General features: G+C 44.6%; 1 protein-coding gene across 1 annotated transcript in view; it reads right to left on the bottom strand.

Moving 5' to 3' along the window:
* Nucleotides 1-1,820: 1,820 nt before the first annotated feature.
* Nucleotides 1,821-14,495, bottom strand: part of LOC140741485 (alpha-2,8-sialyltransferase 8F-like) — a 72,092-nt gene continuing 59,417 nt past the window's right edge. The window contains exons 6-8 of the mRNA XM_073071733.1: nucleotides 10,328-10,440; nucleotides 8,976-9,068; nucleotides 1,821-2,292 (exon numbers count right to left, since the gene is read on the bottom strand). Coding sequence (XP_072927834.1) covers nucleotides 1,821-2,292; nucleotides 8,976-9,068; nucleotides 10,328-10,440 — 678 coding nt within the window. The remainder of the gene's footprint in view (nucleotides 2,293-8,975; nucleotides 9,069-10,327; nucleotides 10,441-14,495) is intronic.

Below are 14,495 nucleotides of genomic sequence, written 5' to 3' on the forward strand. Positions count from 1 at the left end.
CTTTGTACCCTTTGTACCCTACCATAATGTCCCCGTCTCATTGGAATGTACCTATACAGAACTCTACACAAATATCCCCTGAATATTTGCCACATTTCTTCCATACTTTTCCCTGAGAACATGTTTCCAATTTAAGCCTCCATTTTCCTGCCTGATAGCCGCATAGTTCCCCTTTCTCCAATTAAACGCTTCTCTAACTTGTCTGTTACGACTGCCCATATTCTATAGATCTAGATGGACAAGCTGCTGCCACAATACATATAATTTGATTCAAAAGTCTTACTTAAATGCACATGTTCACTCCAACAAATGACAAAAGTAGCTTCGTTTTTGCTCCACTTTTACTAATTGTTCCATTAAATCAGTTCTAAATGCTTTTGATGCAGAAAATACTGGAGGAACTCAGCAGGCCAGGAAGCATCTATGGGAAAAAATGCAGTCGACAGGTCTCGGCCCAAACTGCAGATTTTCTTTTCTTAACTGCTTTTAATGCTATTCATTACAAAACTGTAGGGATGTGATTTTTTGAGTGTCTTAAACATGGACATAAGTGACTTACAGATGACTGTATAAAGGAAATCTGCTTGTTAAACGTGGATGGCCAGTATTCTGAAGAACAGTAAGAGTGTTACCCCTTTGTCCTTGACAACATTTGTGTCTACAATTGGTCATTGTGTTGAAGTTGTATAAGATATTGGTGAGGCCAAATTTGGAGTATTGTGTGCAGTTTTGGTCACCTACCTACAGGAAAGATATCAATAAGATTGAAAGAGCACAGAGAAAATTTATAAGGATGTTGCTGAGACTTGACGACCTGAGTTATAGGGAAAAGCAGAACTGATTAGGACTTTATTCACTGGAGCGTAGGAAAATGAGGGAAGATTTAATAGAGGGGTATAGATAGGGTAAATTCAAGCAAGCTTTTTCCACTAGTTTGTGTGAGACTAGAACTGGAGCTCATAGGTTAAAGGTGAAAGGTAAAATATTTAAGGGGAACCTGAGAGGGAACTACCTCATTCAGAGGGTGATGAGAGTGTGGAACAAGCTACCAGTGGAAGTGGTGGATGTGGGTTTGACTGCAACAGTTAAGAAAAGTTTGGAATACATGGATAGGAGGGGTACAGAAGGCTATGATCCAGGTGCGGGTTGATGGGACTGGACAGAATAACAATTCAGCATGGACTGGATGGGCTGAAAGAGCTGTAATGCTCTATTAGTCTATTGTCACTTTGCTATTTGTGGGAGTTTACCATGGAAAGTTGGGATGCTGGGCTTCCTGTTACAACTCTCCAAAAATAGTTCATTGAGATATTATGAAAGAAGTTACCAGAAAATGCAAGATTACCGTTCTTTACTAGTCTGAAGTTTTTAAAAGTGAATGACAATAGTATATCTATGACTTAGGCTCTCAAAATCATAGAAGGGCAAAGAAAAAGCATGGTTATACATCAGGTTCTTTGTGTTATCCTAACTCGAGATCTCCCTATCGCCTACCAGCCCTGAGCTGTTCATTGGACCACCCTCATCTCCTTTGAAAAACGTGGCCTCACAGCAATGATCCTACATATTGATTGGTTAGTTGTTCATGACCTTATGATAATTTCTCATTAATGTGCTATGCACAGCCAAAATGTCCAATCATCAGGACTTCCTCCAACTGGGAAAGATCAACAAACACTACACAACCAATCAAATACAAGCCATCAGAAACTGAAATCCTGAAGGTTCTACTGATTGGAAGTCAAGCTAGTTCTTATTTAAGCCCAGTTTTATGGCCAGTAGTCTAATGTTCTACAGACTGAGAGTTCAATGTCTATTTCTTATGGATCTATCTGGCATGGAGCCATTTGAAGTTTGACAATTCCTTTACTGTGCATCTGCAGAAGCTGTTGATACTCTAATGGCATGGAGTGAATATCAGGCTTGGGGAGCTGATTGTCAAAGTAGTGATGTGAGACAGCCTGCCCATCTACATTTTCCTTAAAGGGCCAAAACCCATAAATCAGCACTTGTTCACAAAGTTCTAGTGCCATGCTTGTGACCATTATGCCGGTGGAGAGACGGTTTGCTCTTACACCCTTAGAACGCCAGAATTCACTCAGATGTTTTAGGTACACAGGATTGAAGAATACCACTTCCTGTTTGGCCTGAAAATCTTGGAGAGTGTAAAGAGCCCTGAAGGAGAGAATTGTGTTCTTGGTGTAGGAGAAAGCAGGCAAGAGAAGGAGAGCGTCATTATAGATGGTCAAGTTGGTGAAAAATGGCCTCCTCCTGTCTTGTAGTTCTCCATACCTGTCAAGAGGAAAACACTCATTATTGCCACATTGCCAGTCCAAACCCTTCTCCACACCATGTTGCAATTCACTCAAAGCAATAGTTTTGCCAACATTCCCAAGGTCCTCAATTACTGCAACTGACAAGGTGATGGGAAGTGAATGAGAAAAGTCCAGCATTCCATCATGGCTGATTTATTACCCATCTCAACCCCATTCTCCTGCTTTCTCCCCATAACAATAGATAATAGGTGCAGGAGTAGGCCATTCAGCCCTTCGAGCCAGCACCACCATTCACTGATCATGGCTGATCATCCACAATCAGTACCCTGTTCCTGCCTTCTCCCCATATCCCTTGACTCTGCTATCTTTAAGAGCTCTATCTAACTCTTTCTTGAAAGCATCCAGAGAATTGGCCTCCATTGCCTTCTGAGGCAGAGCATTCCATAGATCCACAACTCTCTGAGTGAAAAAGTTTTTCCTCAACTCTGTTCTAAATGGCCTACCCCTTATTCTTAAACTGTGGCCTCTGGTTCTGGACTCACCCAACATCGGGAACATGTTTCCTGCCTCTAGCGTGTCCAATCCCTTAATAATCTTATATGTTTCAATCAGATCCCCTCTCATCCTTCTAAATTCCAGTATATACAAGCCCAGTCGCTCCAATCTTTCAACATATGACAGTCCCGCCATTCCGGGAATTAACCTACGCTGCTCTCCCTCAATAGCAAGAATATCCTTCCTCAAATTTGGAGACCAAAACTGAACACAATACTCCAGGTGTGGTCTCACCAGGGTCCTGTACAACTGCAGAAGGATCTCTTTGCTCCTATACTCAGCTCCCCTTGTTATTAAGGCCAACATTATTTTTCACTGCCTGCTGTACCTGCATGCTTACTTTCAGTGACTGATGAACAAGGACACCTAGATCTTGTTGTACTTCCCCTTTTCCTAACTTGACACCATTCAGATGGTAACCTTGACACCGATTAATCAATCTCCACCTTAAATATATTCTGTAAACTGGCCTGCACAACTGTCTATGACAATGAGTTCCACAGATTCACACCCTCTGGCTGAAGAAATTTTTCCTCATCTCTGTTCTAAATGGATGTCCCTCAATTCTGAGGCTGCAACCTCTGATCCTAAACTCTCCTACTATAGGAAACATCACATCTACTCTGTTGAGGCCTTGCAATATTCAATAGTTTTCAATGAGATACCCCGGATTCTTCTAAACTCAAGTGAATACAGGCCCAGAGCCATCAAATGCTCCTCAAATGTTAAGGATTGCATTCCTAGAATCATTCTCGTGAACTGACTCTGAACCTTCTTCAAAGCCAGCACATCTTTTCTGAGATAAAGGGCCCAAAGCTGCTCACAATACTCCAAGTACAGTCTGACCAGTGACTTATAAAGCCTTATCATTACATCCTTGCATTTGTGTTCTAGTCTGCCCCCCAAGGCTGGTCAGCATTGTCAGGTCTTTCCATGATGGCATGATGTCCAGGGTCAATGAAAAAGGCTGCACCTCTGACCCCGTCCTAGTAACTAATGGTGTTCGTGCCTACTCTGTTCAGCCTGTTGTTTGCCATGATGCTGATCTCTGCTCCCACAGACTGATGCGGGAATAGCAATTCAGTACAGGACTGGTGCTTGCTTCTTTGGTCTGTGACGTCTCAAGGCCAAGACCAAAGTGCTGGAAGCAATAGTACGAGACTTTCTCTTTGCAGATGACTGTGTTCTTGCAGCGCACGGTGAAAGGGACCTGAAGGAGCTCGCTGACTGCCTCACTGTGGCAGCAAAGAAATTCGGCCCAACCATCAGCCTGCAGAAAACAAAAGTTCTAATTCAACCTGCACCCCATACCAACCCTGCGGAACCACAAATTGAGATTGAAGGCACGCAGCTCAACAACGTTGACGCCTTCACCTACCTGGGAAGCTGCCTCACCTCCTCCTGCAGTCTACATAGAAACATAGAAAACCTACAGCACAATACAGGCCATTCGGCCCACAAAGTTGAGCCGAACATGTCCCTACCTTAGAAATTACTAGGCTTACCTATAGCGCTCTATTTTACTAAGCTCCATGTACCTATCGAAAAGTCTCTTAAAAGACCCTATCATATCTGCCTCCACCTCTGTTGCCGGCAGACCATTCCATGCACTCACCACTCTCTGAGTAAAAAACTTACCCTTGACATCTCCTCTGTACCTACTCCCCAGCACCTTAAATCTGTGTCCTCTTGTGGCAACCATTTCAGCCCTGGGGAAAAGCCTCTGACTATCCACACAATCAATGCCTCTCATCATCTTGTACACCTCTATCAGGTCACCTCTCATCCTCCTTCGCTCCAAGGAGAAAAGGCCGAGTTCACTCAACCTATTCTCATAAGGCATGCTCCCCAATCCAGGCAACATCCTTGTAAATCTCCTCTGCACCCTTTCTATGGTTTCCACATCCTTCCTATAGTGAAATGACCAGAACTGAGCACAGTACTCCAAGTGGGGTCTGACTAGGGTCCTGTATAGCTGCGACATTATCTCTCGGCTCCTAAATTCAATTCCACGATTGATGAAGGCCAATACATCATACACCTTCTTAACCACAGAGTCAACCTGCACAGCTGCTTTGAGTGTCCTATGGACTCGGACCCCAAGATCCCTCTGTTCCTCCACATCCCTCTGCCACATTCCACGCTGTCTTACCATTAATACTATATTCTGCCATCATATTTGACCTACCAAAATGAACCACTTCACACTTATCTGGGTTGAACTCCATCTGCCACTTCTCAGCCCAGTTTTGCATCCTATCAATGTCCCACTGTAACCTCTGACAGCCCTCCACACTATCCACAACACCCCCAACCTTTGTGTCATCAGCAAACTTACTAACCCATCCCTCCACTTCCTCATCCAGGTCATTTATAAAAATCATAAAGAGTAAGGGTCCCAGAACAGATCCCTTAGGCAACACGAGTGAATCTGCAGATGCTGGAAATAAATAAAAACACAAAATGCTGGCAGAACTCAGCAGGCCAGACAGCATCTATGGGAGGAGGTATTGACGACGTTTCGGACCGAAACCCTTCATCAGGAGTCCCTGAGGCAATCCACTGGTGACTGACCTCCATGCAGAATACAACCACTCTTTGCCTTCTGTGGGCAAGCCAGTTTTTGATCCACAAAGCAATGTCCCCCATGCTTCCTTACTTTCTCAATAAGCCTTGCATGGGGTACCTTGTCAAATGCCTTGCTGAAATCCATATACACTATATCTACTGCTCTTCCTTCATCAATGTGTTTAGTCACATCTTCAAGAAATGCAATCAGGCTCGTAAGGCACGACCTACCCTTGACAAAACCATGCTGACTACTCCTAATCATATTATACCTCTCCAAATGTTCATAAATCCTGCCTCTCAGGATCTTCTCCATCAACTTACCAACCACTGAGGTAAGACTCACTGGTCTATAATTTCTTGGGCTATCTCTACTCCCTTTCTTGAATAAAGGAATAACATCCGCAACCCTCCAATCCTCTGGAACCTCCAGCCCCCATTGATCATCGCCAGAGGCTCAGTAATCTCCTCCCTCGCCTCCCACAGTAGCCTAGAACTGCACAGTCTAGATCAAGAGGTCTCAAACAGACTTGCAAAAGCTGGGGTATCCTTTGGCAGTCTATGGACACATGTGTGGGGAGAATGTGGCATCCGGCTGAAGACCAATATGGCAGTCTACAGAGCAGTCATCCTGACTTCTCTGCTGTTTGGCTGTGAAACATGGACTCTAATGCCACAGGCACATCAAGATGCTTGACCACCTGCAATGCCTTCACAATATCATGGGCATATTGTGGCAAGACAGAGTCCTCACCACAGAAATGCTACAAAGGGCCGAGAGCTCTGGTACAGAGACACTGATCATGAAGGATCAACTTCAATAGGTTGGACATGTGATCCGGATGGAACACAACCACCTTCCAAAGATGGTATTCTTTTCCGAGCTGGCACATGGCACCAGAAAGCAGGGAGGCCCCTCAAAGCATTATGAAGACTACGTGAAATGGTCCTTGAAGGCATGCAATATCCGTGTGACTGATTGGAAGGACTTGGCCAAAGACTGAAAATCCTGGCGCTTGGCAGTCTACAAAGACACCAGCACATTCGAAAAGCAGTGGCTGAAGGACCTCGATCAAAAGTGCCAGGATTGCAAGGAGAGACGACCCGACCCTTCAATAGCCATAATATGCCTGACCTGTGGGCACATCTGCACTTCCCAGTTCGGGCTTCACTCTCACCAGAGGCATCACTGACATCATTATCATTTCCCAAAGGACTTCCAAGATAGAGAAAGAGAGAGTTGTCAATGAAATACCTGATTCTTCTAAACTCCAGTGAGTACAGACCCAAAGCCATCAAATGCTCCTCATATGTAAACCCTTTCATTCCTGGGATCATTCTCATGAACCTCTCCAATGCCAGCACATCTTTTCTTAGGTAAGGAACCCAAAACTGCTCACAGTACTCCAAGTGCGGACTGACCAATACCTTATAAAGCCTCAGCATTACGTCATTGCTTTTGTGTTCTAGTCCTCTCAAAACAAATACCAACATTGCATTTGCCTTCCTTACCACTGACTCAGCCTGCAAGTTAACAATCAGGGAATCCTGCACGAGGATTCCCAAGTCCCTTTGCACCTCAGATTTTTTAATTTTCTCCCCATTTAGAAAATAGTCCATGCTTTTATTCATTCTGCCAAAGTGCATGATCATGCACCTCCCTGCACTATATTCCATCTGCCACTTCTTTACCCATTCCCCCGATCTGTTTAAGTCCTTCTGCAGACACCCTGCTTCCTCAACACAACTTGCCCCTCCACCTATCTTCATATCATCTGCATTTTGGCCACAAAGCCATCAATTCTGTCATCCAAATCACTGACATATAAAATGAAAAGAAGCAGTCCCAATAGAAGCACATTTGGAAAGCAGTGAAATCTTCGGACAAAGTCAGCATGGATTTGTGAAAGGAAAATCATGTCTGACGAATCTTATAGAATTTTTTGAAGATGTAACTAGCAGAGTGGATAGGGGAGAGCCAGTGGATGTGGTATATTTAGATTTTCAAAAGGCTTTTGACAAGGTCCCACACAGGAGATTAGTGTGCAAACTTAAAGCACACGGTATTGATGTGGATAGAGAATTGGTTGGCAGACAGGAAGCAAAGAGTGGGAGTAAACGGGACCTTTTCAAAATGGCAGGCTGTGACTAGTGGGGTACCGTAAGGCTCAGTGCTGGGACCCCAGTTGTTTACAATATATATTAATGATTTAGATGAGGGAATTAAATGCAGCATCTCCAAGTTTGCGGATGACACGAAGCTGGGCAGCAGTGTTAGCTGTGAGGAGGATGCTAAGAGGATGCAGGGTGACTTGGATAGGTTAGGTGAGTGGGCAAATTCATGGCAGATGCAATTTAATGTGGATAAATGTGAGGTTATCCACTTTGGTTGCAAGAACAGGAAAACAGATTATTATCTGAATGGTGGCCGATTAGGAAAAGGGGAGGTGCAACGAGACTTGGGTGTCATTGTACACCAGTCATTGAAGGTGGGCATGCAGGTACAGCAGGCGGTGAAAAAGGCAAATGGTATGTTGGCATTCATAGCAAAAGGATATGAGTACAGGAGGAGGGAGGTTCTACTGCAGTTATACAAGGCCTTGGTGAGTCCGCACCTAGAATATTGTGTGCAGTTTTGGTCCCCTAATCTGAGGAAAGACATTCTTGCCATAGAGGCAGTACAAAGAAGGTTCACCAGATTGATTCCTGGGATGGCAGGACTTTCATATGAAGAAAGACTGGATCGACTAGGCTTATACTCACTGGAATTTAGAAGATTGAGGGGGGATCTTATTGAAACGTATAAAATTCTAAAGGGATTGGACAGGCTAGATGCAGGAAGATTGTTTCCGATGTTGGGGAAGTCCAGAACGAGGGGTCACAGTTTAAGGATAAAGGGGAAGCCTTTTAGGACTTCTTAACACAGAGAGTGGTGAATCTGTGGAATTCTCTGCCACAGGAAACAGTTGAGGCCGGTTCATTGGCTATACTTAAGAGGAAGTTAGATATGGCCCTTGTGGCTAAAGGGATCAGGGGGTATGGAGAGAAAGCAGGTACTGGGTTCTGAGTTGGATGATCAGCCATGGTCATACTGAATGGCGGTGCAGGCTCGAAGGGCCAAATGGCCTACTCCTGCACCTATTTTCTATGTTTCTATGTTAATACTGAGTCCAATGGAATTCCACTCATCACCAACAGCCAACCAGAAAAGGCTCCCTTTATTTCCACTCTTTGCCTCCTGCCAGTTAGCCAATCCTCTATCCATGCTCGTACCTTTCCTGTAATACCATGGGCTCTTATCCTGTTAAGCACCCTCATGTGCAGCACCACAACCAAGTAAACCAACACAATAAGATAGTAGTTACTTAAACTGATGAGGACTTCTCTAGGAAGGCAGGCATTATTTCTCCCTCACTTTTTCAAAAATATATTTATTTCTAACACCTGAGTTGGTTTTCTGAGAGAAAAAATGGGCTCCTGCTCTTAGAATATCATGATGTGTTGTACAAGCTCTGGAATCCTCTCCTCCTACACCAGAAAGAGAAGGTACCTGAAACCTGGAAGATGGTCTCTCACCTCTCTGTAATGATGCTTGGGTTTGCCGTCACCAAATTGGTTTTCGTTCCGATATCTTGGGCGAAAACTCCAGCCATGGGAGGGAGGTTACACCTAAGAGAAACCATCAGCATTCAATCCAAGAACTCAAAAGTTACCTCTTGTTGTTGAAGCACACAGTAGTTACATTGCTATAAGTGATTACTGTCAGAAACTACTCAACACGATGCAGTGTTACTTAGCAAGGGACTATTGGCCAAGGAAACCAGGGATAAAAAACAAAAGCCAGCCCACCATTCGCCCTTCATTGATGCTATTGATGAACCTTAGTTTAGCGATATCTTGGAGTTGAGTACTTAATTTGAATATAGAGTGGGGTCAACACCAACGATGAGAAAATAAGAGAGAGACACAAGAGACTGAAGGTGTTAGAATCTGCAGCAACAAACAACCTGCTGGAGGAACTAAGTGGATCGAGCAGCATCTATGAGGGAGAAAACACTGAGTTTCTGGAATAATCTCCTCTAATGTATTGTGTTTGATGGCTCTGGGTCTGTACTCACTAGATTTTAGAAGAATGGGGTGGAGGTTCTTATTAAAACCTACTGAATATTGAAAGGCTTAGTTAGAGTGGACATGCAGAAGTTGTTTCCATTATTGGGCGAGTCTATGACAGAGGGTAGTCTCAGAATAGAACAATGTTCCTTAAGAACAAAGATAAGGAAGAATTTATTTAGCTAGAGGGCAGTGCATCTGTGGACCAATGTGGAGGCCAAGGAATTGGGTGTATCATCAAACGTTACAGGGAGAAGGAAAGGGATTGGGGTTGAGAGGGAAAATAAAACAGCCATGATGGAATGGTGGAGCAGATTCAATGGGTTGAATGGCCTATTTCTGTTCTAATATCCTATGGTTTTATAGTCTGTCTGGATGGCATGTACAACAAAAGCTCTTAACTGTCCCTTGGTACATGAGACAATAATAAACCAATTTATCATTGGTTGAATAAATAATTCTTTATTCTTCCACATCATCCTCTGCCACCCAGAAACAGAAAATCTCTCCCAAACAGGTCCTGAGTTTTGGGAGTTGGCCTTGATTTTAATACTGAGACTGATTACTCTCAGTCGGAGTTGAATTTTGCTTTGTACAATTTAAGCAGACAGACCCTTGTCCCAACTTGGGGTCACAGAGTCAAAGAGCACTACAGAGAACCAGGCCCTCTGGCCCATCAATCCACAACTGGACCAGAACCCTCCATGTGTTTATCCAAATTCTACCCTTTTCATTCATGAGTTGTTTTGTTTCCTGCTCAAGGAATCTTTCCGTTACCCCTGTGGTCAAAGATTTTTGTTTATTGCTGTGAAACCTACCGGAACACAAAGTCAGCCTTGTTAATTTCAGCCCCACAACTGCTGTTGGTTAATATCCCACTATTTCCGACAACTGCACATCGCTTGTACTGTTGACTTCTGAGAGACGAGTCCTGTAAAGCAAGGGTAAGCCGTCAGCTTAAAAAAGTTCAAAAGTTCGAAGTAAATTTATATCAAATTACATTAATGTTACCATTTTGGCATCTTCCTCTTTTCTTCTCAGCCCTGAAGAAGGGTCTCGATCCGAAAAGTCAACTGTTTACTCTTTTCCATAGATGATGCCTGACCCACTTCACCTATCACTTTTGAGCTAGCATCTTTCCCCTCCCTCCACCATTTAATTCTGGCATCTTCCACTTTCCTTCTCAGTCCTGATGAAGGGACTCAGACTGAAACGTCAACTGTTTATTCTTTTCCGTAGATTCTGCCTGGCCTCCTGAGTTCCTCCAGCAGTTTGTGTGTGTTGCTCTATGTTACCATGTACTACCCTGTGATTCATGTTGTTGCAGGCATTTGCAGGAAAATAAAGAAATACGATTGAATTTTATGGAGAAACTATACATAAACAGACAAAGGCTGACAAACAACCAATTTGCATTAGAAGACAAACTGTAGAAATTTTAAAAAAACTGAGGACATGAGTTGTATGACATGACATGGCAGGTGGAGCTTAGAAGATAATGGTGCCTAACAGCAACTCCTTTGCTTGCATCTTCAGAAACAGCTCTATTTCAATCTTTGATATCTCTTTTCTTCCCTTTCAAGGTTCTTTTGAAGACCCTGACTCGGAGTTGCACGCTGACTTCGGTACTTTGTGGAAACGGGACTCATTCTCAGGGCCTCATGACTGGCCACTTTTCGATATGCCAAGTATGTGGCCTGGAAGACTAGCACACCTTCAGCGTGCTGGATTTTCGTGCCTCCGGAGGCGGGCTGACCGAGGTCAGTGCCACCGTCGCCTGATGTGTCGTGGGAATACACGGAAGATTGAAAGCAGTGAGCTGGCTGCTGGCTGTGTGCCCAGAGACCCGAGTTCTTTGGGCACAGAGCTCGGAAAAAGCGATGCAAAAGGCTTTTAACACCATAAATCAGCGAATTGTTTTGTTATGTCTCCCCTCTTACTGTGAAACAGGGACACCTCTTTTCCCTTATTAGGGAGAGAGAAAGAGAGCATATGGTATGTCGAATTACAGGGTGAACAAATAGTACATTCGTTAAATGTTAAATGTACATTTGACCTGCATTAATTGTTCCATCTCTGGAAACTGGTCAGGATCATCAGTTCTTAAGTTTTCTCATAAACCTTTTCATTTTTACAACACTTCTTCCTCCTTGACCTGTAATATCCTCTCACCCTGTACTTGGTGTTGAATTGTTTGCTTTACTTACATAATGGGGTCAGAAAGTGTGTGTTGTTGCAGATACATTTTCATTCTAACCTTATTAAGCCTCTGCTACCCAGGTCACCATGCTGTCTTCTCGCTATTGCCATCAGGAAGGAGGTACAGGAACCTTACGTACCACACCATCAGGTTCAGAAACAGTTATTACCCTTCAACCACCAGGCTCCTGAGCTATCCTGCATAACTTCACTCACCCCAACACTGAGCTGATTGAACAACCTATGGACTCACCTTCCAGGACTCTACAACTCATGCTCTCAGTATTATTTATTTATTTTGTTAGTTATTATTATTTTGTTCTTTTTCTTTTTTGTATTTGCACAGATTGTCTTCTTTAGAACACTGGTTATCTTTCCTGTCTTTGTTCTGTGCAGCTTTTCACTGATTTTATTCCATTTTTTTGTATTTACTGTGAATGGCCACAACAAAATTAATCTCAGGGTAGTAAATAGTGACATATATGTACTTTGATAATAAACTTTACTTTGAACTTAACCTACAACCATCAGGCTTCTGAACCAGCGTGGAAAACTGCACTCACTTCAACTCTGAACTAGTTCCACAACCTACGGGCTCACTTTCAAGGAACCTTCACATTCATGTTCTCAGTATTATTTTTATTTGCAGTTTGTCTCTCTCTGCACATTGGTGTTTGTCAATCTTTGTTTATGTACTGTATAGTTTTTCATAAAATTCTTTTGTTTTTTTTTCTGTAAATGCCTGCAAAGAAATGAATTTCAAGGTAGTATATGGTAATATATACGTACTTGGATTAATAAACTTGCTTTGAACTTTGAACTAGTCAGTGGCGTATTCTGTAGAGCTGCTACCTCAAGAGCCCAGGTTCAATGCTGACCTCAGGTGTTGGCTGTCCACTCATTCTCACTGTAACCATCTGGTATCTTCCCAAAAACATGTAGGTTTGTTAAATTGCCTTGAGTGTATAGGAGAGTGGTAGAGTCTGGAGGGACTTCATGGGAATGGGGTGGGGAAATAAATGGGATTAGAGAATTAGTGTGTACAATGTCCTGTGTATGTTACTAAAAAGGGCTTCTTTGGTTTGTTACGAGTAGGAATGTTTCTTTGTCTGTTAAATGTTTTTCTCGCCATTGTTTCGCTTTAGAATGGCTGATATGGTAATTGTATTCATTTGTTAATCAATGGGGAATGTTATTGTGTTTTGTGAGGCTGGGAACTTGGGGGTGAAGGGAGTCCAGAGGGAGACGCCGAGGAAGGAGGACGTGTGCTCGGAAGACCACCGGTGAGTCCGAGGTGGAAGACGTGGAAGTCGGGAGGGCAAGCGAAGAGGAGTCGAATGGTTCGCTGGATGAGCTCCACCGAGAGCACTAAACTGACTGAACTTTGATAAGTTGGTGCCTTTTGTTTTTTTTCTTGCCTAATACTCTTTTAATCTTAGTAAACTCTTTAAAGTGTATTTCATACCGGTATTTGTTGTGGGTTTGATACTGTTGGCGGCCGCGAGGCATAAACGCGATTCTCACAGCACCTGCGTGTACAGGAGGTGGGTTGGTGAGTGGCTGGATCTCCTTTTCCCCTAGACATATACCAGCCTGTTGGGTAAGTGTTACATTTGTGGGGTGCTCGCCGGGATTGGATTGTCAGGGGGCTGTGGAATCGCGCAGGTAGTGAGGGTAATGGAGAGAGATAAGATTGTTCGCTGGTGCGGATTTGAAGGTGTACCGGTACAGTACGCATGCGTAGTGAGCGGAGTGGATTTTCGAGTTTCGGGAGACGCGGTAGTGCGGGGGTTAAGTTTGGTGAAAGGTATGGGGCAGGTAGAATTGGTAGCTAGACGGTGTGGTAAAGAGATGGAGTCTAGCTGGGTGTTGGTTCGTACGAGTGCTGACGTCAGGACGTTGGAACTGCCGGCGACGGTCAGTGTACCGGGGGAGGAGGGGCTGTGGGGGCTCCACCCCTTCTCCAAGGATGAGGCTGAGGAGACATCGGAGGAGGAGCTAGAGCTAGAGGAAAACCCCAGAGAGGTGGCAGGCACTAGCAAAGGGAGGAGGGAGGAGGGAGTCGTGACTAGGCCCCGCCCCCCAGGTAGGGGGGCAGCCTCGGAGCTGGCAGCCGCACTTAACTCCCTGGTGGGAGTGGCCGAGAGGCCACGGCTGAAGCTGGGGGTGTTCTCCGGAGCCAATCCGACTCCGGACGGGGAGGTGGACTATGAGACCTGGATCGAGCATACGTCCTTGATGTTAGAGGAATGGCCAGGCTCGGAGGAGGAGAAGCGGCAGCGATTGGTGGGAAGTTTGAGGGGTTTAGCAGCCAAAACAGTTCGGGAGTTGAAAGCGGAGAAGCCTGGGGCCTCAGTGGAGGAATGTATAGAAGTTTTGGAGGGAGCATTTGGGTTGTCAGGGTTTTCTCAGAGTTCCAATGCCTGGAACAATGGAGAGGGGAAAAGCTCTCCGAGTACATATTTAGGATGGAGGGGATGCTCTCGGGGCTGCGGTGCCGGGGGGTAGTGAAGGCGCCTGACGTGGCTAGCATGAGGATGAGTCAGTTATTCAGTGGCTCTCTGGAGGAGGACAAGGTGGCGTGGACTATCCGGCAGGCTTATAGGAAAGGCCCCCCTCCATCGTTCGGGCAACTGATTAGAGAGGTGCGGGAGGAAGAGAGAGCGTTGGGGCGGAAAAGGGGCGCGGGCCTACGGGAGCGATCCTCAGCGATACAGGAAGTGGTGGCTGGGTGGAGGAATGACAACCCACCGAGGGGTAGAGAACCCCCTCTGGAGGGAAGGGACA

Source organism: Hemitrygon akajei, chromosome 18 (assembly GCF_048418815.1).
Source record: "Hemitrygon akajei chromosome 18, sHemAka1.3, whole genome shotgun sequence".
Lineage (NCBI taxonomy): Eukaryota > Metazoa > Chordata > Chondrichthyes > Myliobatiformes > Dasyatidae > Hemitrygon > Hemitrygon akajei.